This window comes from Rattus rattus, chromosome 18 (genome assembly GCF_011064425.1).
Source record: "Rattus rattus isolate New Zealand chromosome 18, Rrattus_CSIRO_v1, whole genome shotgun sequence".
NCBI lineage: Eukaryota > Metazoa > Chordata > Mammalia > Rodentia > Muridae > Rattus > Rattus rattus.
The window spans coordinates 48,083,498-48,110,668 of NC_046171.1; the positions used below are offsets into that span (position 1 = coordinate 48,083,498).

Genomic DNA, 27,171 nt, shown 5'->3' on the forward strand with positions numbered 1-27,171 from the left:
CACACAATGTAAGCGTTAAGGTCATCTCAGTTTTTCATTATCAGATTTAACTTGCAGTTTGGTACATCTGAGAAATCAATAGATGGTAACATGAAGATATATTGCCGCTCTATTCTTCATGCTACATATTTCCTGTCAGTAGATCAATCTTCTGAAAGGATAATGAAGGAAGTCTGTGTTTATCACTTCATTAACACTATAAAATATCTCGTACAAATTTCCTGTCATGTTTGACTGTATCACTGACTTCATGGTCTTTTTCTTGTCATTATGACAAGAATAAAACTAACAGTCATAAAATGTATGTTAATGATTCTTTAAAAACGTTATTTGTTTCTAACAAAAAACTAAGAAGTTAGAAAATACCTGGAACAAAACTTTCTGTGGTAAAGTTTCTGGTCAAAATTTGAAATGAGGTCTTCCAGTAGGTCCCAGGGCACAGGCTATCCCAAAGGGAGTCAATTAGTCTACATGATTGTAACCAACATTTAGAGCTAGATACAGTCACAGAAATAATTGGTTGTTTTCTATTATTTATATTATTTCCATTGTAGTTTGTGTTTCATTTTGGATTTGCTTTCCATCATATTGCAATATGCCTGAGTAATTAGAATAAAGAAGATTTTCCAATTTGATCATACATAAGTCATCTGAAGTAGCCTGATTGCTGACTAGTCTTATGTCAAATTGACACACAGATTAGAGTTAAGTGAACAAAGGGAACTCAAATGAGAGAATGCCTCCCTAAGATCTGGCTGTAAGGCACTTTCTTCATTAGTGACTAATGGGGGATGATCCAGCGCAATGTACGTGGTAAAATCACTGGGCTGATGGTCCTAGGTTCTTCTTTAGCTTCTGCATCAGTCCCTGAATCCTGTTTCCTATCATGTTTGAATTCTTGTCCTGAGTTCCCTTGATGATTGTTAGTGACATGGAAGTATAAGGCAAATAAACTCTTTCTCCCCAACTCGCTCTGTTAGTCATGGTGTTTCATTGAAGAAACAGAAGCCCTAAGACACCAAAGGTTAACTAATCAGAGGTTTTTGCATGTTTCCTGTTGCATGGCCCCTTTTCCCACTTTACAGGTCTATGACTGTGCTGTCGCCAGGTAGGGTTCATTATCTTATTCTGTAGAATATAAACCGTTCATGCTAATCTATTCCAAATAAAAGCCAATTAATTATATATTAATTTTGTTGTAATATTTTTGTTAACCTTGATCGTTGGTTGTTTTTAATATCATGAAAAACAACATATTTCTATAAAATAAATTGTTGAAAGAAGGGAATCAGGTTAAAAACAAAAAGTTTCGAGACTGCCAACCATCAGAGTTAAAATGTGCCAACAAAGATGGAAGATGTGGTCTTCTACTATTTCAAGTCTTCCTCACTGCACATTCATACTAACATTGTCTTCTGAACCATATAAAATTGTTTTAGAAAAGTATAATGAAATTAATATTTTGTCACTTTTAAACATTTATTTCCTGTGGGTTTTGTGCATGTGAAATTAATCAACTTTTTCAAAAAGCCTCTATTCATTACAAAATAGTCACATCATTTGAACTATTGTACAGCAAATCCTTGTGAACGGTCTCAGTTCAACTGGGGATTTTACTCTTAATTCTTAGTGCATTGAAGAGAGACAGCCCCATCTAACTAAAATGAGTAGGCAGAAGCAAGGACAGGTAGCAGTTCTAGTTAAAAACTAAACTTTTCTTCTCCTGTACTTCTTCGCTTTTTGTGTTTTTTCTTTCTTCTGCCTCTACTTTCTCAAACTTTGGTACAGTGTACTGATTATATGGCCCTTGTGCAGTTATTTTCGTGCTGTGAGTCACTTAGAAGAAATGCTTATCTTTAATTTAAGCCAATTAAATAATAAAAGGAATTATAAAATCATTTGTTTTCAGACCCTGAGACCAGGGACTGAGGTGCATATTTTACATATCAAAACAGATCTGGCCTCCAGGTTCTCCCAGCATCCCTCCAAACCTTGATGCCACCAATCCTAAACTTTACAGCCCAGAGCCTGGGCTGCTCTTCCCCCCTTCCCCTCTCCTCTTTTCTCTTCTTTTTCTCTGCTTGGGTCCTTTCCTTTTCTCCCTTTCTCTCTTTTCCTCCCCAGGGCAACTCCCCTGGCCCTAATTCTTGGGGCCAGGGAACTCGTCCCAAAAAACTTTCCCATAAATCTATTTTAATACATTGTAATCTGTAATTGTCAATTGTAAATTGGCTTATTGCACCCGTGGAGAAATAACCTATCAAAAAGGTCTTGGCTTGTTGCTAAAGAAATGGGTTTTTAGAATCCATTTGAATTTGAACTCAAACTCACCTCTCAGGTGAACAGAAGTTTCTGCACCAAGTGAGCCAAACACTTGGACTTCAGAGATGAAACTATCTAATGTTTGTATCCCAAACTAACACGCTTAATCTATTGGAAAAGAATATGAAAGCAAACAGAATACTTAGAGTTACATTTGTCTCAGTGAAGTTCCCTCCTCTCAGCAAACTCTAGTTTGCCTGTCAAGCTGACATATGACTACCCAGTACATCAGGCTACTTATGTCTCTTACGATCAAAGCAGAGAATTGTCTCTGTTCTAGTTGTTCAGACAGATGACAATGTGATGCGTTCAGAAAGCATCACAAAAATATGATACAAAAGTGAAACATATTCACAATGATTCTGTAGTTAATCATATGAAAACAACTCAAAGGAAGGATTATATTTACAAAGTATCTGAAGGATTCAACTAATTCAAAAGAAAGGCAACTAGATCGTGTGGAATTTATTATACTGAAGAGAGTGTTTTGATTTTTGCAGTAAGTGAGGGAAGAAAGATATACTGTTGACAATTATATCATTGAGTGAGCCATGGGTGCATTCTCACTAGTATTTGTGGGCAAACTGGGATTACTGGGCAGGTTTTATAAGTTGTTTCTAGACTATACAAACTTTAACAAAAGTGATTTTCACCGGATTTAGTTCTCTTAATGAAATTACTATAAATTCAACAAATAAATAATAACAAAACCATCATAAATCAATGTGCTTCAAACCAATAGTAACTGCTCAGAGTGAATTTTCATTTGAGGGTAATCATTCATTGATAACAGAAGGTATCTGGACAGAACACTGAGGGAAATGACAGCTAATTATACGATGAAGGACCGTGACGATTTTGCAGGGAACCACAATCATAGAAGTATAAACAAATGTGATCCTTCAACAGATAATGAAAAATGGACAGAGTATTGCAGTTAGAGCTCATTTCTAGGAAGCTGAGAGCTTCCTAGATTCTAATATGTGGTCATACCTATCAATGATTAAGACCAGTGCCTATACCGGAAGAAAATAAAACTGCACAAGTTGTCTTGCTTTTAACATTCACTTAGATAAATAGTAGTTAGTCTAGGATGACAATTGAGATGCTAAGTCTTCCAGAAGAAAAAAGTGTGAATCCAATTTATTGTTTCCTTTTATAGTTCTGACATAAAGAATGTAGAACTCTAACATTATGATCTTCTGAGGTTGCAAATGACTATGATACTGATAATCATAGGCCTTGTTTCAAGGACTAAGAACTTTGCTGATAATTCTATTTTCATGGCCTCATGGAGGAGAGGGGGGGAAAAGGAAATACATAAATACTGGGATCTCATGAGGGAGGGCTGCCAATGCCATAGTGCCAAGCTATAATTCGGTTTTCTTTTGTGATTCATGTCATCTTAACTTCCTGGCTCTATTCACTCCGGAGGAAATTGTGCACTGCCTTCCTCTCCTACATGTATAATGACTTACTATAAATAGTGCTTGAGAGGAAAAGTATTAGTACAAGGCATCAAAATACTGATTTTAATCCATCTCTAACACAGAGGCTTTTTTATAAAAATTAAATGTATTTTATATGAATAACTACTGTTGCATAATAAAAATCTTTTGGGTAGGGATATAATAAAGTACTTGCCTAGTAATCACAAAATACTGGATTTGGTCCTCAGTACACCCAAATGTTATTTAATATTATAATAATGAAAATACTTCATGTATTTATATATTTATCAATCTTTCAACATGAAGATTATGAAAAAAGACAGTCTGTATCAACCTGGGGAAAACAAAACCTTTGATCCTAAACCTTATGTCTACTTTCAAAATATTCTATGTAATATAATGCTTGCCTTAAAGATACTATCTGATGAGCCTCATCAATCCTTACAGTTACTGAGGATTCAAAACACATGAATAAACAGCTAACTATGAATTACTTGAAAGAATTTTACATATTTTCCTAATTTTACATGCCACTTGAAATGTATCTCAGGACTCAAAAAATATTTGTTACATGAAAAATTTTTCAATTTCAATTTCCTGACATTAATCCTATAATTTTCAATAAATCAGATATTTCTCAGCAGAGCATTTCAATCCTACCTTATTCTTAATCCCAGAGAGAGTCATTTACAAATTCAAAAGATCAGACAGAAAAAGAAGGGACTCCAGGTATAGAGAGAATATAAGCATATGTTCTTCCCAACACTTACTTCTCCTGTTCTGGAAAATTAAGTCTGCTACAGAACTCTGCCTCTCCAGAAGAGAAATCAATACACATTGTCCATTATTTATCTGTTTTGTAATCATTCACACAAGTTGCTACAAGTCATTATACCACTCATTCAGGTACCGCATGTAGAAACACCACAGTCCACGCATTATCTGATAGCCTTGGATAATGTCATGATTCCTACGTAGAAATCAATTTGCTAATTCTGGAACTACAAGCATAATTCTCACAAAAAAAATAGTGCTATGACTGTTGTGAAGTCTATTAGCTAGCTTTATTAAAATATTTCAAAAGTAGTTTTCTAACATAAATGCTGATATCTATTTTGCAATGCGGCCCCGTGGGAAGACCAGCACTGTCAACTGACCTGGACCCCCTGGGATCTCTCAGACACTGAGCCACCAACAGGCAGCACATACCAGCTAATATGTGGCCCCCAACACATATAAAGCAGAGGACTGCCAGGTCTGAGTTTAGTCAGAGAAGATGCACCTAACCCAAGAGACTTGAGGCTCCAGGTAGTGGGAAGGTCTGGAGGAGGGTGAGGGTAGGGAGTGGGGACATCCTCTTACAGACAGGGGTGGGTGGGGAAGAGGTATGGGATGGGGAGCAGTTGGGGTGAGACCAGGAGGGGGATGAAGTTGGGACTGTAAAAAAGAATTAATGAATAAAAATAAATAAAATTTTAAAATCATAAAAATCTAGAATATATAAAAGTACAAAATTATAGTAGTTTACAATTTAATTATTATAATAGCATTACCTTCAGTCCCAAATTTTTATTTATCATCTTCAAAATATAGTAAAATTGAATAGTTGTGACTTTTTTATGTTAGAGTTCATTTTAAACCTGAAATACTTTGGAGAAAAATACTTTCATCTTAAGTTATTTAAGTGTTTTTCTTCTGATAAACAATCTCAAATTTACTTTATATCAAAATTAAATGACTGGAATCACCCAACTGTTGCCTTATGTTTAAAGGGGTAAAATTTCCCTCACAGTATTTTCTTAAGATTAAAAGTAAAAGATATCTTTATGTTCCAGAAGCTATTTTTTTATGATTAGAACAAAAGAACCATTTTTCAATGTTATACTTATGGCGTTTAAATAATAACTACATTTACTCCACTCCATGAAAATTATGTTTATCAAATATTGTAATTTGGGGAATTCAAATTTCTCTTTGTTTTGTTCCAACAGTGCAAGCATGCTTTGAAGCCCCATTGAAGGAATTAATGGGAACATACTATCGATATAGAAAATTATTTTGTAAATATAACTATACAACATGTTTATAAATTTTATGTTTAGTCTAATACTCATAAAAGCAGTTGGAAATGACCTGTGAAATGTAGTCATTATCCAAGTTTTGAATATTTTTAAATCATAGCAATAATTTGATCTATGAAAACATTGAATGAGAACATATTAATCATTCATAAATCATAAATGCTTGGCAAAAAAATCTTCCATAACCTACAGAAAATCAGAGCCTTAATGACTGCTGAGAAAAAGTGATAAAGATTTTACCTAATCTGACTTCATATGTGTGATCCCAAGTACTCATCAATTTACAAAAGACAAGAGAAAGAAAATTAAGTATCAATATCTACATATATTTTGTGCTGTTTACCCAGTGAAGGACCTTTGATAAAGTAGAATACGGTTTTGTGGTATGTATTGCTTAATGAAATTAAAACAATTTCAATGATTATGTGCCATATTATATATTCATTAGAGCATCTGTATCAACAAATAAATTTATATAAGACTGGACTCTATCAAAGTATATTCATATTATATTTCTAGGATTTGAATATGAATATATGAATATTGACTAGTCATTAATCTTTGAGTGAGATTGAGATAGTTTTTTGTTATATAAATACTTCTATAATATATGATACTACAAACTATAAAGATAAAAGAAAGGATATTAGGAGTATCGATATAAACATCCCATCTAGTTAATATTATGCTCTACATATGGTATTAAGTGAAAATAATGATGTCCCCACACTTAGTGATTGATCCTTTATGCTTTTGGCATTATTTTGGTGTTAATGACAGTGTAAATATGTCACTTAATTTTGGAACAAAATTCAGAAATTAAGGTGTGTGAGGAGAATTCTCAGTGCTTTTAAGAACACTCCAAGAAACAAGACAAGAGTCTTTGGATCGTGGTTCCTTCAAAACATAGAGTTCCTTGTGTGATCTTTATTAACCCTCAGGGCATAAATGTCTGAGGCTCTGAATATATTTGACTATTGTGCGAGTCACTTATCAGTGACAAGTGGCACTTGAACAGGAACCTGAAGCCAGTCAGGAGATAAGAGAGTGGGAAGCCTCGTAGAAGGAGTTAGTGAAAATAATGAGGCAGAAACCAGGGAAAACTTTGCCTTATGTTGAGCTAATGCATCTTATTTTATAAAGGAGAAGCACAGCACTAAAATAAAAATAAGAATACTTGCAAGTTGCTCATGATTATTGTCCCTGATTTCCAGAAGAATAATATTCAGATAAGAATGGGGATGGAGTCTGAAAGAATACGGAGAAGGCACATAAAAATGGGGAAGAGATCCTCCTTCAGTTGTGGGTTACCTGAGAATTGCTTTGGACTGTTATCAAGATACAGAAGATAAGGATGGTATTAATCATGAGGAAGAGTTAACTACATTCCTTGAATGAAAAGGGAGGAGAATGAAAGGGTCCTGAAAAAGCTGAACCTTCCCAGTATAGGGGAATATCAGGGTGGGGAGGTGGGAAGGGGTGGATGATTGGGGAGGAAAAACACCCTCATAGAAGGAGGGATGGGATGGGATAGGGGGTTTATGGATGGGAAACTGGGAAAGGTAATAACATTTGAAATGTAAATATAAAATATCCAATAAAAAATGTTGTAAAAAATCATCTGGATGATATGATTAAACCATAAAATTGCTAAAAAAAATAAAAAAAGATATTTCAATAGGAATAATTAAAATTAAAAAGTGTCACTGACAACCATGTTGTTGATGAATCCCTTAGCCTCCTTTAGATATGTATTTTCCACTGCCTGAATATGATGATCCTGAAGTATGGGGTGGGGAATTTGATGGTAAGTATAATCTTGAATCCTCTCACTTTTTTGATGAGGACTTAGAAGAGCCCATGAGAAGGCTAACTTTGTAACCTAGACAACTGAGGGCACAGCAGGGAAAAGTAATTCATTTACCAATTCATCCTCAGCCTCATAAGTTTGGTATTTCTGATGCAATTTCAACAAAATAAAAATGTTTATTGGGATTAGACATGAATATAATAAAATATTTTACAAAGGTTTGTGCTTTCTCTGTACCAATGCTCCAAGTCTTTTTTTTTTTTTTTTTGGTTATAGCAATAATGTACAATGCTTTACATAATTGCTAATATGGTTCTTAGCCCTTCCCATTTCTTCAGTGAAAATGTGGCCTATTAAAACGTTCAAAAACCAAGACTAGGAGTGATCCTGGAAATGCCACATATGAAATGCTGACAGGTACTGGTAGACGGGTATCAATAGATTATCAGTCGCATAATATACAAACTGCAGCCCTCATACATGTTATAGTTGTAACTATGTACACTGGGCTGAAAATTAATAAATGATCTGACTACAAGTGTACTTATATTAAAATTATACAAGGTCCCTCTGAGCCTTATGCTGATTTCTTAGGAAGATTCAATAATGGCATTAAGAAGCATTAAAAGGAGAAGTAAGGTCAATAATTACTATTAAAACAGCTGGCTTTGGTGCTACCAATGAAAATCACAAAGAAATAGACGTTAGAGGGGTGGAGGTGGGGCAGGGAAGGGGAGGGGAGGGAGAGGAAGAGGTAGAGGGAATAAAAGGAAGAGAGTAAGGGAGTATGACGATTTCATGAAATGCTATAGAAATATAGACAGCAACAAACAGAGCTGTTCAAAGATACATGTCAGCAAAATGTTTCAATTGCGACTGATCTGGCCACAAAGAAACATTAAAAAGTACACTTATAACAAATGAATGCTCAGAATCAGTGAAATCCTGGCTTATGCCCTAAATTGAAGAAAGGAACACATTGAGCTAAGGAATGCCAATCTAAATATGATAAGGCTGGCAATTCATTGCCTAGCAACAGTGACACCAGTCAACAACTGGGAAAACGATTTCACCCCCTCCCCAGGCCCTGTAAAATAAGAGAGTTTAAATCCAATAACAATAACATTTGAGCCACCTCCTGATTGCAAATCAATCTAATCTTTTATTACAAGCTCTCACTCAAGAAAGCACTACTATTGATATTCCCTGCCCTAAAGATACTGTCATTTCACATCTTTAATGTCTTTTTAAGGTACACACACGATATTGGGGACCTATCCTGCCTGGAACACTTGACTTTTATTTGGTCTCCACAGGTTATCCATGAAAAGAATTGTTCGTACAGGAGTCATTAATGAAGATTATATAGGAAAAACAGCAGTCATGATTACTGTGCCCACTGATTAGCAATCTAAAGCAAGAGAAAAAAATTGCACAATTATTATTTTTGCTGTATGTAGCCACTTCACAGTAAATGTGCTTCACGAGGAAGTATGTGTTAGTGCAGATAAAGTTGCAGCCTTAAGTACTTTATTAAAGGAATGTAACAAACCATTATTAGATTTAAAATAACATGAAAACTTTTACAGGATTAAGTGATTCTGGAGCTTATGCCTCCATTATAAACAGAAGAAGAATGACCCTCCAAATGGCCTGCTAAGAAAGTAAATTCAACCCTAAGAGGGTTGGGGACTTCAGGCTCTAAGAAAAGAAAGTGCTACAAAATGGTAATGCGTACCTGTAGGAAGGCAAAATGCCAGTCCTACAGCCTCATGCTACCAATCTTCCAATATATCATTGGGGAAGAGACGTTCTACAACAAATTAATGCAGAGATCTATGGTCCCACAGCTAATGCTACCTAATCTTCTCAAGTACATTGACTAATAAGAAGATATTATTGAATCTACATTCCCACAAAGACCAACCCATAAACAAGAATTGGGATTTTCATGGGAGCCATTGAAAAAAAATTCGACCTATAAAAATTACCTAGGGATCTAATGAGGCTGTCTGGACACCTCAACGGCCCCTTTTAAAGAAAAGTTAAAGGCTCTTCACAAGTTATTCAGTGAGATGTTAGAGAATGGGCAAAAAGGACCCTCTCTTTCCTGAAATTCTCTTGATTTTTGTAATTAAAAAGAGATCTGATAAATGGAGATTGTTGACTGACTTACAGAATGTTAATGCCATCATGTGGCCAATGGGAGGTTTACAGCCTGGTTTACCTATGTTCACAACTATTCCTAACATTTAGCCTTGAATAGTTTGAGATTAAAAGATTACTTTTGTACTATTCATCTTCATCCTAGTGATAAATTACATTTTACCTTTTCTTTTCCTTTACCAAATCATAAAGAACACCAAAAATGATGTCAATGGGCTGTATTACCTTAAGGCATGAAAACTCCTACTATGTGTCAATACTATGTAGGAAAGGCTTTAGAGTCTGTGAGATAGGCCTTTCCTACCTCACATAAGGTAGTCTTGTATTATTTATTATATGGATGATATCCTGGTAGACACTTATACAGATGAAGAACTACAATCCAAATATTAAATGTCTCAGGGAATGCTATATAAGCCGGGGCTTATTATTGTAACTAAAAGGGTACAAAAATCATGCATTGTGCAATATTTAGGACAACTAGTAGGTAGAGCAAATACACACTCACACACATGCACGCACACATGCATGCAGCCACATGTGTACACACATCCAAACTCCATTAAACAAGACAAGATAAAAATAGTTAACTTTCAGAAGTTACCAGGGAATATTAATTGGCTATGTCCTACTTTAAGAATACCTAGTTAAGTCTTATTTTTTTCCATTTTTATTAACATAAGTATTTCTTATTTAAATTTCGATTGTTATTCCCCTTCCTGGTTTTCAGGCCAACATCCTCCTAACCTTTCCCCCTCCCCTTCTGTATGGGCTTCTCCTCCCCATCCTCCCACCGTTACCACCCTCCACCACAACAATCACGTTCACTGGGGGATTCAGTTTTCGCAGGACCAAGGGCTTCCCCTTCCACTGGTGCTCTTACTAGGCTATTCATTGCTACCTATGAGGTCAGAGTCCAGGGTCAGTCCATGTACAGTCTTTGGGTAGTGGCTTAGTCCTGGAAGCTCTGGTTGCTTGGCATTGTTGTTCATATGGGGTCTCAAGCCCTTTCAAGCTCTTTCAGTCCTTTCTAAGATTCCTTCAACGGGGGTCCCATTCTCAGTTCAGTGGTTTGCTGCTGGCATTCGCCTATATATTTGCTGTATTCTGGCTGTGTCTCTCAGGAGAGATCTACATCCGGCTCCTGTCGGCCTGCACTTCTTTGCTTCATCCATCTTATTTAATTGGGTGGCTGTATATGTATGGGCCACGTGTGGGGCAGGCTCTGAATGGGTGATCCTTCTGCCTCTGTTCTAAACTTTGCCTCCTTATTACCTCCCAAGGATATTCTTGTTCCCCTTTTAAAGAAGGAGTGAAGCATTCGCATTTTGGTCATCCTTCTTGAGTTTCATGTGTTCTGTGCATGTAAGGTAATTCAAGCATTTGGACTAATAGCCACTTATCAATGAGGGCATACCATGTTTGTTTTTCTGGGATTGGGTTACCTCACTCAGGATGATATTTCGAGTTCCATTCATTTGCCTGTGAATTTCATAAAGTCATTGTTTTTGATAGCTGAGTAATATTCCATTGTGTAGATGTACCATATTTTCTGTATCCATTCCTCTGTTGAAGGGCATCTGGGTTCTTTCCAGCTTCTGGCTATTATAAATAAGGCTGCTATGAATATAGTGGAGCATGTTTCTTCATTATATGTTGGGGCATCTTTTGGGTATATGCCCAAGAGAGGAATAGCTGGGTCCTCAGGTAGTTCAATGCTCAATTTTCTGAGGAACCTCCAGACTGATTTCCAGAATGGTTGTACCAGTCTGCAATCCCACCAACAATGGAGGAATGTTCCTCTTTCTCCGCATCCTCGCCAGCATTTGCTGTCACCTGAGTTTTTGATCTTAGACATTCTCACTGGTGTGAGGTGAAATCTCAGGGTTGTTTTGATTTGCATTTCCCTTATGACTAAAGATGTTGAACATTTCTTTAGGTGTTTCTCAGCCATTCGGCATTCCTTAGCTGTGAATTCTTTGTTTAGTTCTGAACCCCATCTTTTAATAGGGTTATTTGTCTCCCTGTGGTCTAACTTCTTGAGTTCTTTGTATATTTTGGATATAAGCCCTCTATCTGTTGTAGGATTGGTAAAGGTCTTTTCCCAATCTGTTGGTTGCTGTTTTGTCCTAACAACAGTGTCCTCTGCCTTACAGAAGCTTTGCAGTTTTATGAGATCCCGTTTGTCGATTCTTGATCTTAAAGCATAAGCCATTGGTGTTTTTTTCAGGAAATTTCCCATGTGTTCCCATGTGTTCGAGATTCTTCCCCACTTTTTCTTCCATTAGTTTGAATGTATCTGGTTCAACGTGGAGGTCCTTGATCCACTTGGACTTAAGCTTTGTACAGGGTGATAAGCATGGATCGATCTGCATTCTTCTACATGCTGACCTCCAGTTGAACCAGCACCATTTGCTGAAAATGCTATCTTTTTTCCATTGGATGGTTTTGGCTCCTTTGTCAAAAATCAAGTGCCCATAGGTGTGTGGGTTCATTTCTGGGTTCTATTCCACTGGTCTATCTGTCTGTCTCTGTACCAATACCACGCAGTTTTTGTCACTATTCCTCTGTAATACTGCTTGAGTTCAGGGATAGTGATCCCCCCCAGAAGTCCTTTTATTGTTGAGGATGGTTTTAGCTATCCTGGGTTTTTTGTTATTCCAGATGAATTTGCAGATTGTTCTGTCTAACTCTCTGAAGAATTGGATTGGTATTTTGATGGGGATTGCATTGAATCTGTAATTCGCTTTTGGTAAAATGACCATTTTTACTATATTAATCCTGCCAATCCACGAGCATGGGAGATCTTTCCATCTTCTGAGATCTTCAATTTCTTTCTTCAGAGGCTTGAAGTTCTTATCATACAGATCTTTCACTTGCTTGGTTAAAGTCACACCGAGGTATTTTATATTATTTGGGACTATTATGAAGGGTGTCGTTTTCCTAATTTCTTTCTCAGCTGGTTTCTCTTTTGTGTAGAGGAAGGCTACTGATTTATTTGAGTTAATTTTTTACCCAGCCACTTTGCTGAAGGTGTTTATCAGGTTTAGGAGTTCTCTGGTGGAACTTATGGGATCACTTGAATATACAATCATATCATCTGCAAATAGTGATATTTTGACTTCTTCTTTTCCAATCTGTATCCCTTTGATCTCCTTTTGTTCTCTGATTGCTCTGGCTAGAACTTCAAGAACTATATTGAATAAGTAGGAAGAGAGTGGGCAGCCTTGTCTAATCCCTGATTTTAGTGGGAACCGATTTTAAATTCTAGAAATACCAAATAGACCTTGCAGATTATCTTGAAAGGCAAAGAAAGAACTAAACCTATTTGAATTCAGATTAAAGGCATCATTTGTATATTATTGGATCCTTCCCTTCCTTTACATTTATTTATTTCCTCGCTAAATTGTCTCCTACTGGTGTAAGAGCACCCTAGCAAAAATCTCTGTAATGAACTTATTTACACCATAAGGGCCATAAAACACTAAGTGCTTACCTTACTCTTCTTGTTCAATTCATAATCATGGGGAGAACTGATGTCAACAATTGTAAGGATTTGATTCTAGCTGTATTATTTTAATCTTAATTAACAACAGTCTTTAAGAGCACTACAGAACTCTATGGATTTTCTAATTTCATTTTCAGATTACTATGTAAGGAAAAGGAAATCATCATTCATCCGATAAGCTATGGGATTTTCTGGTAAGAAGTGAATTAGTAATTATAGAAGGAATCCAACCATCCCACATTTTAGGGGCAGTACTTTTTTTGTTGGTGGTGGTGATGGCTCATCTATGGGTATAAGAGATTGATAGTTCGGATAACCATCAGTTTATGAAGATTTCTTTTTTTTTTTCAGTCCAATGGGTGGAATTGGCTGCTTTGATTTATCTATTATAGTTAATTCATAAACCGTTAAATATTGTCTTAGATGCTCCTTATGTTTTAGGGTTAATTATAGCAATAGAATCCACTTTAATTTTGTCTTTCCATTCTATTATATTCCCATTCCTACAGTAACTACAACATGTACCTAATACTCACATACATTTTTTGTTTATTACTCACACTGTGCATATCTAACCTCCCTTGCTTTATTGCAGAAGTAAATAGTATAGAGGATCCATTAACCTTCTATACTTTTACTTCTCCAGAATAGGAACATCGATACATAAATAATATTGCTAATAGACTTCATGTGTAATACCATATCCCAGTTGGAAAAGAGAAGTAAATTGTGCAGGAATTTCCATTTGTGCTTCCATACACTGTCATAATCATATAGATGGACTTAATTCCTGAGATAAAAATACTAACAAATTATGACAAGTGATGTTAATACCTTTGGTTTTATGCCTCATATGCCATACCTGTATGCTTGCATTGATACATATTCAAAATTTCATTCATTCATTCATTCAGTCAGTCATAGAATGCTTTTGCAATATACTCTTATACTAACTTTTGCTTTTATTATCGGATATTTTTTATTTACATTTCAAATGTTATTCCCTTTTCCAGTTTCCTATCCATAAGCCCCCATCCCATCCCCCTCCTCTTTCTTCAATAAAAGTGTTCCCAACCACCTCCACTTCCTGCCTCCCTGCCCAGACATTCTCTTACACTGGGGGTCCAGCCCTGGCAGGACCAAGGGCTTCTCCTCCCATTGGTGCCCAACAAGGCCAACCTCTGCTCCATATGCAGCTGGAGCCATGGGTCTGTCCATGTGTACTCTTTGGGTAGTGGTTTAGTCCCTGGGAGCTCTGGTTGGTTGGTATTGTTGTTCTTTTAGGGTTGCAAGCCCTTTCTGTTCATTCAATCCTTTCTCTAACTAACTTTTGCTCTTATGAGTGTGTACTTACATAAAAGTGGACAATAAAACAGCCTATGCTAGGAAAAAAATTGAAACTTCTCTAAGGAATGTTATAATAATTATATTACAGGAATTATATAAGAGCACACAAATAGCAACTATTAAAAAATAAGAATGGGGGAGCACCATGGGATCTTCTGGCACTTTACTTTTACTTTTAATTTATCAAAATTCCCTCAAGGTACTATATGTTCAAGAGCACAAAATATTTATTGATAGGACACTCTGAACTACCTTCAGCTAACCCTGTGTGGTTTAAGCATCTGACATTGCAGATGGAATTACTGAAATTACTTTACTGAGGCCTCAAGTTTATGCCTTAATCTTGAGACCATAATAGACTCATTCATCCATTTGAGGAAAAATCTACATTTAATTTTTCCCTGGGATTTGAATCACTTCTATTCTCATGGGACACCATAACATTTGTATTCCTATTGGAGATAAATATGTACTAACTTTCTACAAAATAATAGAACTATAATCATATGCGTCTCTTTTCCAACTATTCTCTAGATTTTTCTGATCAATATAACTAATAATAATAGGCATAGTTTCTCTCTATGTTGTTGGTTAAGAGTATAATAACAAATAATACTTTCACTATTCTAATATTAGTCATTGTGTTTACAATTTGCTTATATGATATGCATGCATTAAAATCTAATTACATATTTCTGTAACCTATCAAACCAAAAGCACTTTGGATATTCTGCAATTAGAAAATGAGGAAAAGGGGGTCAGAACGTGGTTGGGGGTGGAATGTCAGAACATGGTTGGGAGGATCTCAGAACATGGTTGTGGAGGGATGTCAGAATGTGGGTACAGGGGTAAACATCAGAACGTGATTAAGGGGGAAATGTCGGAATGTGGGTAAGGGGAAATGTCAGAATGTGGTTAAGGGGGGATGTCAGAACATGGTTCATCAATGAAGTCCTTTGAAGACAATTCTGAGTACTTGTAAGAAAACTATAAGAAACAAGACAAGAATCGTGTGACCTCAGTTTCTTCAAAATACAGAACTGTTCTTGGAATGTGTTTTCATACTTCTCTGATTTCTTCAGACTACTTACTACTGCTTGCCATTGTTGAGTTAAATGTTTAAACCCCTGTAATTAATTTTTTGGCACCCGTGGCTTGTCCTTGTGATTGTATACACTTTGAACTCATGACAACTTTGCTCATGAGACATTTCTTAACCCTCGAAGTACAAATTGTCTAAGGCGCTGTAAATGTACCTATTACATTAGATTTTATCAGCTCCTTTCTCCAAAGCCCCAACTTACTATATAGAGCATTGGCCACACAAAGCTAATAATTATTTACAACAGGACTCTGATATTATATATTTTCTATCAAAACATCAAATTACAGTTTACACCCAGGTGGTTTAAAGAAGTATGCAATAGTACTTAGATACACTCTAAGTGATTTTTAAAATAGTTATTCATACCGTCATAAATCCATCCAGCAAACCTGAGTCAGGTTTTGGAGGTGCCTGTAACCGTTCCATAGACCACTTTTCGATGATGGAGGAGACTTGGGTATTCTCTGTATTTAGTATCCTGAACCCTGTCATATTTACGCCACTGTATCTGTAGGGCTCCACGTCAAGAGCAAAGAGGTCCTGAAACAAAAATGTTCTTGTGTCACCAAAAGTAGATTTTTATCAACAAACTTATAAAGGCGAACTTGTCGTTTCTGATTTTCATTAGGATATTTCCAGTATTGTATCTCAAGGTATGCAAAGCATAACAAATTAATTAGATCCAAATCAGCTATCCTTAAGTTTATGAAAAGCAAGTGTATTTGCTTTGCACAAGAACACAAGTGTGCTGATTATATTATAAGGTGAGGAACAGAATAATAGGTATTTCTGTGATATACATTTCCATTTCTATAACCTTTCTCTTGTTAAGGATGGCTTGACCTTACATGTTATGCTATTTTCTTAGTCCTACTTCTTGGCCACTTAGTCACATTTTAGGGTTTTTTTTTTCTAGTTTTCTTTTTTCTTTTCTTCCTGTTTTTATTTGGAGAAGCCAGTTATGAAGTAAGGCTGTAACTAGTAATAACTACATCAAAAGTAAAAAAAAAAAAAAGTTAACATTATTGATACTATTGCTTGTAGGAAATTTGTACTTTGTTTTCTATGTCCCATCTGGTATTTCACCATAATGAGTGTTATTTCTAGTATCTTCTCAAATCTGTACAGCATGAAAATCCTTATTCTGCACGATAACTATCCTGGGAGATACAAGGCCAAATCTATCAAGGAATTTGAATGCATTGTATGGACACACAGTATGTGAGACTTTCATCCACTTTATAATACTTCTTTCAGCTCTTCCTGAGCAGTTTGAGATCCAAGGCACACAAATGTTACTAATCCTGTGTACATCCTGCTTGCTACTCCCAGTGCTATACCTTCCAGGGAGCAGACAAAAAACTCCAGTGGAAAGAAGCTACATTGTCCCTTCCCATTATTTTAACCCAGAATTGTTTCTATATAAAGGAAATACAGGGACAAAGAGTGGAACAGTGAAGGAAAGGTCATCCAGAGACTGCCCCACCTACGGATCCTTCCCATCTGCAGACACCAAACCCAGACACTATTGCTGATGCCAAGAAGCGCTTGCTGACAGGAGCCTGATGTGGAGGTCTCCTGAGAAGCTCTGCCAGAGACTGACAAATACAAAGGTGGATGTTCACAGCCAACCATTGGACTGAGCACAGGGACCCCAATTGAGGAGGTAGGGGACAGACTTAAGAAGTTGAAGGAGTTTGCAACCCCATAGGAACAACATAACAACCAATCAGACCACCCAAAGCTCCCAGGGACTAAGCCACCAACCAAAGAGTACACATGGGGGGACCTATGGTTCCAGCTGGATATGTAGCAGAGGATGGCCTTGTTGAGCACCACTGGGAGAGGAGTCCCTTGGTGCTGTGGAGGCTCAATGACCCAGGGCACTGGAATGCTAGAGTGGTGAGGCAAGAGTGGGAGGGCAGAGGGGGAAGTACCCTCACAGAGGCAGGGGCAGAGGGAGGGAATAGGGGGTTTGTGGAGAGCAAACCGAGAAAGGGGATAACATTTGAAGTGTAAATAAATAAAATAACCAATTAAAAATGAAAAAAGTTTACTTCAAGACACAGACCAGTCATTGCAAACATTATCTCTGCAATTGTAGCTGTTTACACTAGGTCTATATAAGACTCGAACTGTCAACAACCAATTTTGAACAAAACACTGGGCCTCCTGTTGACCCATTGGCTAATTATGGAATTTAAGGGACTATTTTTAGTTGTGTACCAAACACTGAGCTGGCCAGTGGGATTTCTAAAATTGCTGGCATTCAAATGGTCCTAATTAAAAGTTACAGTCCACAAAAACAGAAAGACATGACCAGGGAAAAGAGACTTGTATACAAGATTGCATGGCATTCTAGTGGTAGAAAAAAGGTAAGGTGCTGGTGAGAAGAAACAGAGGCATGAGAAATGATTGGGAAACTTTCAAAGAGGAAGTCCAATCATAACAAAAGTGTAAAGGGATGGCTTTTACCCTAGAAAATTGTTGCCCAATATTTTAAAGCTCTTAAGATTTAGAAAAATCCAAATAATGAAATTTTACTAAATTTCATCTAATTGACTATTGCTAGATTATGTCATACTTTTGTGCAATCATATTTACAAACAGTTATCTATTCTTCAGCAATATAAAGAGAGAACCCTCTCTCCCTGTAACCATCATGTCAGTGACAATTTACAAGCAATGAATGTATATACTTGTGCTTGGTTATCTTATATTTTTTCTTAAATGTGTCTCTATACATTTAAGACTTTGTAAAATATGAAAAGTTATTTGCATATATACCTGCCTTTAAAAATTACTAGGATATTGATAGTGCCAATTACCAATCAACATTTGAGTACAAGTACAAGTACAAGAGAGAAGACATAAAACATGGTCTTTTCCTAGAGACTGTCTGAAATCATTTTTATTGCAAAACAGAATTCATAAAGGAGAATCAGGCAAAAGAAAATGGTAAAGTTGGGTTAGAATTAAAGAAGTAGAGAAGTAGTTTGTGTTATACCTACCCTAAAATAATTGTTTTATTCTTTTAATAAGTATGAGACTTGATTTTTCTCAAAATTTTACAGTTATGTTGAATCAAATTGCAATAACATTATGTAGAACTAACTGTATGACAAGGTGAGATAACCTCTCTATCTTCTTCTTCCTACTATCAAGTTTCTTCTAAACTGTAAAACTAGTCAAGGAAGATGTGAAAGTGGCATAGTAGAGCCAGCCTTGGTGTTTGTGTGTAATATAATGCCTGCTGTGTGAAGAATCCTGCCCCAAAGCAAGGAAAGAAAGTTCAACATTTTAAACAATGAGCAAGAAGAATGACTGAACTGTTCATCAACAAAACAGAAAAAACAATGCTGCTATAGAAACTGCAAAAAATAAACAAGTAGAATTCTCTAATTATTGAATAATAATTATTATTGTTATTATTATTATAACTATAATTATACCTAAAGTTTTGAATGAAATCAAATACCAATGACTTGGAAAATAACAAATTAATTTGTAAATGCTTTGGATGTATATTTATACCACAATATTTAGAATTGGGCCATAATAACCATGAATATTACACACATATTTTGTCACTATTTTTAAGCAAAGGTGATAATTGAATTGATCATTAGAGTAATGACAATCTAAAGGCAAAAGGAAAAACAAAATGGAGGCTAAAACTTGAAAGTGGAAAAGGGTTAGTGAAAAAGATGGAACTGATTTCACAGGAGAAATCAGACCTCTTAATTGTACAGATAACGAAATACAAGGTAATTACAATATACAATGAATTACGGTATACAATTACAAAAAAACAGTGTATGGCCTCATTGTATAGACATATAATCCTAGCATTCATGAGACACATGTAGGAGTGTAAGTTCAAAAGTATCCTGGGCTAAATCTCAACAGAATAAAAGGAAAAGTGGAAGGGAAGGAGGGAGAGAGAGTACTGGAGGGAGGAAAGGAACAAAGTAGGGAGGGAAGGAATGGAAGGGAGGTCAGATAAACACCACTCATAAAAAAAGTAAAGATAGATTTTCATGCATAATAAAGATAATTTATGTATTTAAAGACAAATATAAAAGTAACGTGCAATTTCCTAATTGTAAATTAAAGCAAGTTAACTTAAAAACACTAAAACATCTGTGACTTAAATACAAAAACATTTAATCAACAGAGAGGACAATTTGAAAAGCCTGATTTTCAGAAACACAAACACAACATAACTAGTTATTGACATAACTAGTCAATAAGCAAAAGAACAACAACAAAAGCGAGCAGAGATAATACCATAGGCATTGTGGTTGCCCTAATATGTTGAATTTTTAACAAGGTAATTCTCTAATCCATTATGCTCTAAAAGTTTCTGAGGTCACATAAAACAGACATACAATATTTTCAATTGATATTTGAAATGATATTATTTCAAAATAATCAGCTTCCTCCCAAGAGTTATTAGTCTGTCTCATATTGCTTCCAGGTTGAATCAAAGTAAGATAAAGTACAAAATAGAAATATGTTATTCATTATATTACTTCTTACTCAAAAACACATTTCTACACTTTTTATGAGTCATGATAATAAAATCTAAAGTATTAATTTTGTTTTAATAAATTACTTACCAGAGTTGTAAATATATAGTGATAGTATTCTGTCATCATTCCCATAGCTAATGCCTAAGAGGTAAAGAATTAAAAGAAATAAAAAGATTAACATTGAAGGTATACATAATGTGAAATATATTATTTTAGCATAATATGTAATTACAACATAGTACAATTTGATAAACAATTAATCTCAATTATTCCTGGTACAAAAATGGATCACCCTGAGCTTTATCAATTAGAAAGAAAAAATAGTTGTAATTAGAGAAATTGTGAACTAATCATTCTGAAATCAAAGGTGTTCCTTGAATGTTTGCAATTTTAAGACTTATAGCATTACATTTTAGTGACATTAAAGTTGAAGCTAGCATGTTCGTTCCTCGTATTTCTAGTATACTCAAAACAAACAACCTAGTGTGTGTGATGTATCCATTTATTTGATTAGTATTAATTTTATTAGTTTATTGATTGAGCAATCTTAAGAGCTGCAAAGAACAGCGCAAAATAGCACCTTAGACATGATGGTAACATTAAAGAAATGTAAATCATAACTTTAAAAGGGGTATGAGTAATTAGCAGAATATTTTAAGCCTTGTTCAAAGAATAGATGAAAATTAGTTTTCTTCCCCTTTTAACAGTGCTTATCAGTTTTTGACTGTCAATGATCTTGGATCAAGTTCTTTTTGTATTAAAATTTACAGTAATGAGAAATGTGCCTGTCATTTTCATCTCTGACAAAGTCAGAGAAATGAATAATAACTGACAGAGAACCAAAACCCCATGCTTTTGTAGGCTGAAGGAAGAATTCCTAGTTGAAAGTAAGTATTCTCATCTATAGTCTCCCCCACGCTATTAACTATGCAAAACTCAGTTGCTAAGTAGGTTTCTCAGCTCTAATTTGTGAAAAAGCTTAATAGACATAGGTAGGCATTCGCCAATTAAATTGAATACAATTTATAATTTATAGCATGAATTACTCAGTGAAGAAAATTAGAACACATATAACAATTGATGGATGATTGGCAAAATCAAACAAACACAGGAACGAAATTTAGAAAGAAACCTCTCATTTCTATTTCTTGAATTAATAACAATATCTTAAGCAAAACAAAAGCATATTTTTCTTATTAAACATTTACGTGAATGTTACAGTAGAGAATGTTTGTTGCCAATGAAACATACAGAAGTCTTCTCATTCCCATGATCAATAGAGGGTCAAAATATTATACTTGTTTCTAAAAGCATTAGCTCAAAAAGTAAAATGTAAATAAATAGATAAATAAAAGATAAGGGATAAATTAAAAATGAGTTGCACGAATAAAAAAACCATTGATACCCCTAAATTATATCAGAAGTTAAATTAAGTATATTGAATAATTTAATTTCTATTAAAATTTTTATATAGTAAGCTCCACTATTACATGCAATGACAGAATACTAGGTTGTAAACATGACTAAGAGACAAACTGGAGACACTCAGTGTGATAACAAAGTCGTTTGAATCAATGACCACATGAGAAACACATCTGAGAAACTGTCTAGGCTAAATGCAGAGATTTTAATAATACAATGGGTTTATCCTGTAAAAGGAATGGAATCACATCACTGGTCTGGAAAGTATGACACATGTTGGCAGAAGGAAGAGTGTCCTTACAAGAAAAAGTCAGCTGTGGTCTCATTCTCTACCAGAGATTCAAAAACAAAACGAAAAGAATAAATAAAAAATAAAAGAGAGAAGGGAGGAGAGGTAAGAGGAGAGGAGAGGGGAGGGGGGAAAGGAGAGACATGATAAGAAAAGAGCATCTTGTCCCAATTCCAATCCAGTTTATATCTGTAGCACAGTTCAATGTTTAGCGGTCAGAGCCTGGGATCTTGCGGTCTCTATTAACGATGCTTCTTAACTCCCTTCTAATCACCACAGATTTCCTATCTGTTTATCCATGCCATTTGATAAAAGTATATATTGTATATTTTCAAAGATATTTACTCTTTTAAAATAAATCTAAGCGGTTGAAGGAATCAGAGAAAGAACTGGAAGAGCTTGAAGGGCTCGAGACCCCATATGTACAACAATGCCAAGCAACCAGAGCTTCCAGGGACTAAGCCACTACCTAAAGACTATAAATGGACTGACCCTGGACTCTGACCTCATAGGTAGCAATGAATATCCTAGTAAGAGCACCAGTGGAAGGGGAAGCCCTGGGTCCTGCTAAGACTGAACCCCCAGTGAACTAGACTGTGGGGGGCAGGGCGGCAATGGGGGGAGGGTTGGGAGGGGAACACCCATAAAGAAGGGGAGGTGGAGGGGGATGTTTGCCCGGAAACCGGGAAAGGGAATAACACTCGAAATGTATATAAGAAATACTCAAGTTAATAAAAAAAAAATCTAAGAATTCTAAAACAAATATTCCCTTTGTCTCCATAAATTGTAACTGCCAGCATTTCAGGACAACCTGTGAAACTGCTGGGGTACTAAGGATGAGAGCTGAGCACACAGTAAGAGGGTAAGGCTGGGCTTGCTTGTGACATGAGTGTTCTACTGGAGCAATGGGGTTCGAAGAGAAGTCTGTAGCAAAAACCGGGATAGTTTATGCCTTTATTCGACATTTTCTGAAACTTTGATTTTGAAACAAAGAATCAACAATAAATTATATAATTTAAAAATAAGCAAAAATATAACCTCACAAAGCTAAGCAAGAGGATTATTATCTCAAAATATTCTTTTAATAGCCACTCACTCAGTATCTTCTTCTAACTGATCAATGTATCTTCCTACACCTCAAGCCACATAAAAGGGAAAATAGCTCTATCTTCTTATGTACGAATATTATTTGGGAAGCTCTAAAAATACATTGTGACATACATTATACTTTTAAGAAGACCAAAGATTGTTTAAAGTAAAACTCTTAGGAATCTGCAGTATTAAGCTGGCTATTTTGTCATCTAGGTGTACAATTTGCAAGCAATTTATTCTGACATATTCAGAAGTAACATTGTTCATGTTTAACAAAAGTGAAGGGGGAAATATATAGTTACATTTGTATTAATTTTACTTTAAACTAGCTGTTGTGAGTATATTATCATCAACTTCTACATTTTTTTCAAGATAAAGGCTTTTTTTTCACATTTTCTAATCTGAACTTTGAAATCCTTGATCATGGTGTTGTTCTATGACAGAAAGTCCTCATGAGTGTCTTTTACTCTTTACTTCAGAGTGTCTTGGCTCTGCCCTAGGGAATTCTCTGGCAGAAATCTGAATAGATGTAGAAATATCTGCTGCTAAGGCATGGCCATCGATTAAAGCACTTCAACCTGTCTTGGAGGAAACTTAATCAGCCCTGAGCTCCATTCACTTTTAAAGCTTTCCAACAAAAAGTCTGCTTCAAATTCTACTTTCCTCGTTGTTTCATAAAACTGCAGTTAGTTTGAGTAAATGTTTGAAAACTTTAAGAAAACAAGGTAAAATGAACTGAGGTCATCATTCTGTGGTTTTTCCTAATACTTGTTCTTAGATGAAGCACTCTTTCTGGAAGCTCATCTACTTTTCTCTTCAGCTCTGAGTTTATCTTTGGTAGTCTACATCAGCCAGAGTTGATGAATCTAAGAAGCGTGCACACATGCGCGCGCGCGCGCGTGTGCGCACACAAACACACACAAACACACACACACACACACACACACACACACACACACACTATCACACATCACACCAAATCACATCCTGTGTTAATTGGCTTTTCATTGCTTTTATAAACACAAATACAGAACACAAATTGGTGAAGGAAAGGGTGTATTTGGCTTTACTTTAGAAGAGTGATTCTCAATCTCTGCTTCAAAACCTTTTGGGGGGTTATCGAAAGTCCTTTTCACATAGACAGCTAAGACCATTAGAAACTACAGCTATTATGATTCATAAGAGTAGCTACATTACAGTTATGAAGTAGCAAAGAAAATAGCTTTCTGGTTATTTTCTATGTGTCAGTACAACAGGAGGAACTGTATAAAAGAACTGCACCATTAGGAAGATTGAGAACCACTGCTTTAGAGTCATATATGATGGCAGGAATTGAAGCAAACACCGTGAAGAAAGAGTGCTTCCTGTGGTCTCTGGCTTAGTCCCAGGTAGCTTTCTTCAACAACCTAGGATCACCTGCCCAGGAATGGCACCACCCACAGTTGGCTAGGCTCTGATGCCAACAATCAGAAATCAAGATTCCCTGAGTATACTTAAATATTATTTCATAAGGAAGGTATAAAATAATAGATACACCCAAGAGAAGGCAGAATACACACTCTATTATTATAGGTTTCCCCATTTTTCCAAACTGCCAGGAAAACCTGATCTATTGCATGCTGTTAGCTCAGAGAACAGGTGCAAGTCCATTGTCTGTCTCACGGGTAAAAAAAGCTTCCTTTCTAAAGGGTTGCTTGAAAATTATGTGAAAAATAGTCACTTACGCTTTCAGTGTTCATCCCATCATTACATTCGTACTTCAACAAACAAAAATCAACCTCAAGCATAATCCTTCATACTTTATTGCCCACATAGAAAGCTAGAGCAATGTCCAAATCAGTGAAATACTTCACTGTAGTAAAACCGGCGCTTATACTGGAATGCTGGACAAACATGTGCTTAGTAAACTAACCATGTTATAGCAAGCATTTGTTATTGGTAGTTATATTTAATGAAATATAATTTGTCATCTGAATCTTCATAACTCTCCACTACAGATTTTTTTCCTATGCATAAAGGCTATAACACAGTTTACAAATTTACCCAAAACACCATAATGTCAGCCCAATATATTTTTTAAATTTCAAAATATTTTTATTGGATATTTTCTCTGAGATTAGAGTGGGAGAGGCCATTTTCCTGTGGTTGTGGGGACAATGAAAACCCAGCACATATTTAAGGATCAATTAGATACAGGCTGATTTTGTTTCATAGTATCCTTTTCCCTCTATTGGCTTGATATGTTATTCATGAACTCTTTTTTTCCCTCATCCTGAATCTGTTAACACCTTCAATATTTACTTCTCCTAAAACAAATTTACCGAAAGCAATTGTCAGCGTTTCTATCGTAAAATTATATCAAGATGATTTCTTTGACTTTTTAATCAGGTAACTCCTAAATTATTACCTTTAAACCTTAGTGTACAACTTTAGAAGGAAACTAAACCATTAAGCAACGTCGAGTTTACCTGTTTTAAAATGCCTGCTGCCATCTCATGGCTGCAGTCGAAGATCACATGGAACTCCTTGCCTCTTTTCATCTCTTTCAGCAAAGGTTTTGCATCTTTGGTATCAGCTGGCAGCTGACGAATTTTAAGTCGAAGATTGTACCTCGATGGAGCTTTGATGAGCTCTTGCAAGCGAATGAGACCTTTAATTGAAGAGAAAAATAAAACAGAGTGGAAGCAAATCAGAGTAGTCCATAGAATCATGCAATGTCCCTATGATGTATGATTTTTTCTTGGTCATACGTAGGTACTTAGTGCTTGGCACTAGCATTGAAATGCCTTTAGTTTTATCTATTTATTTTTAAACAACATTTTACTATGTCATATAGCACGGCCTGAAACTTACTATGTAATGCAATCTGGCCATGAATTCCCAGTGATCCTCCTGCCTCAGCATCATTTATTCTGTATAACATTGTGATGTAAATATTTACACTACAGATAGCTTCAGATATTAATAAATCCGGCATTCTCCTAGACAAGTATGGCTCCATTATAATAAATCACTGATCTATTTTAGTAGATCAAAATATAGGAGTCTTATTTATTGATGTAAAGATTTTCAAATCCTGAAACACATTTAATATGTGATACACTGCTCCTTAAAAAAAATTCACACGGTTAAAATGCATGACTAAAATTATTTGTGGTGTAGATCAAATCAGGAAATTTCCTGTCTCCTCCTAGATTTCATTCTTATATATGTAAAACACCTATATATTTCTTTCCCTGTATTTCTGTTCCCTTTGAAAAATTGCTTTAATGAAAATTAGTGCAATAGTTGGACAAGATGGGTAATTAGCTAATGTGACTCATTTTTTCTCTCCCTTCTCTACATATTTCCATATTACTATAATTATATTTGGTCAATGGGATAGAGACATACTCCACATCTGCAGAGTCTACATACTCTCCTGTGTATTCAAGGAGTCTGCAAGATCACAAGAAGAAAACCACACTTTGTCATTTTAACCAATAATAAACATTTTAAAATGCTCTTTTTGTCATCAATGAATCATGATTATATGATAATATGATAAATGATTTTGGAGATCCAAACAATTACGAACAATGTGAAGTAATAATAAAGCAAAATGTTTCAGAATTACTCATTTAAGTTGCCTGTCTGTCTTTGCTTTGTACCTGAATGTCTACCCTCTTCATAAAGTTACATAAATGCAATAAATCAGATACCAACCTTTGCAGGGAAAAATAAGAAAGGTACTCAGCCTATTATTTTACAAGATTTTTGTCATAATTTAATGCAAAGTCTACTCAACTTTGGATTAAAAATTCAGCAGCCTATAATGTCTGTATCTTTTTGCAAGGCTCTGAGTTCTCTCTATTAGGATCACAGTGTCTATGGGTTAACATACAAAACACAAAAAGAGACTTGCCTTAATTGGCCTTCGATAAATGGTAATTTACCACTGTTGTTATACTGGCCAACATGTGGAAAATATATTTTTAAGTTGGTTTTAGAAGATACTTTGACAGTGATTTGTGCAGAAAACCTAATCTCAAAAGTTTAAAAGA

General features: G+C 35.5%; 1 protein-coding gene across 6 annotated transcripts in view; it reads right to left on the bottom strand.

The window, feature by feature from the left end:
- Grik2 (glutamate ionotropic receptor kainate type subunit 2) overlaps nt 1-27,171 on the bottom strand; it is a 658,152-nt gene that overhangs the window by 364,484 nt on the left and 266,497 nt on the right. For all 6 annotated transcript variants that reach the window (XM_032889127.1, XM_032889128.1, XM_032889130.1 and 3 more), the window contains exons 5-7: nt 25,597-25,778; nt 20,413-20,466; nt 16,157-16,330 (exon numbers count right to left, since the gene is read on the bottom strand). In XM_032889127.1, coding sequence (XP_032745018.1) covers nt 16,157-16,330; nt 20,413-20,466; nt 25,597-25,778 — 410 coding nt within the window. The remainder of the gene's footprint in view (nt 1-16,156; nt 16,331-20,412; nt 20,467-25,596; nt 25,779-27,171) is intronic.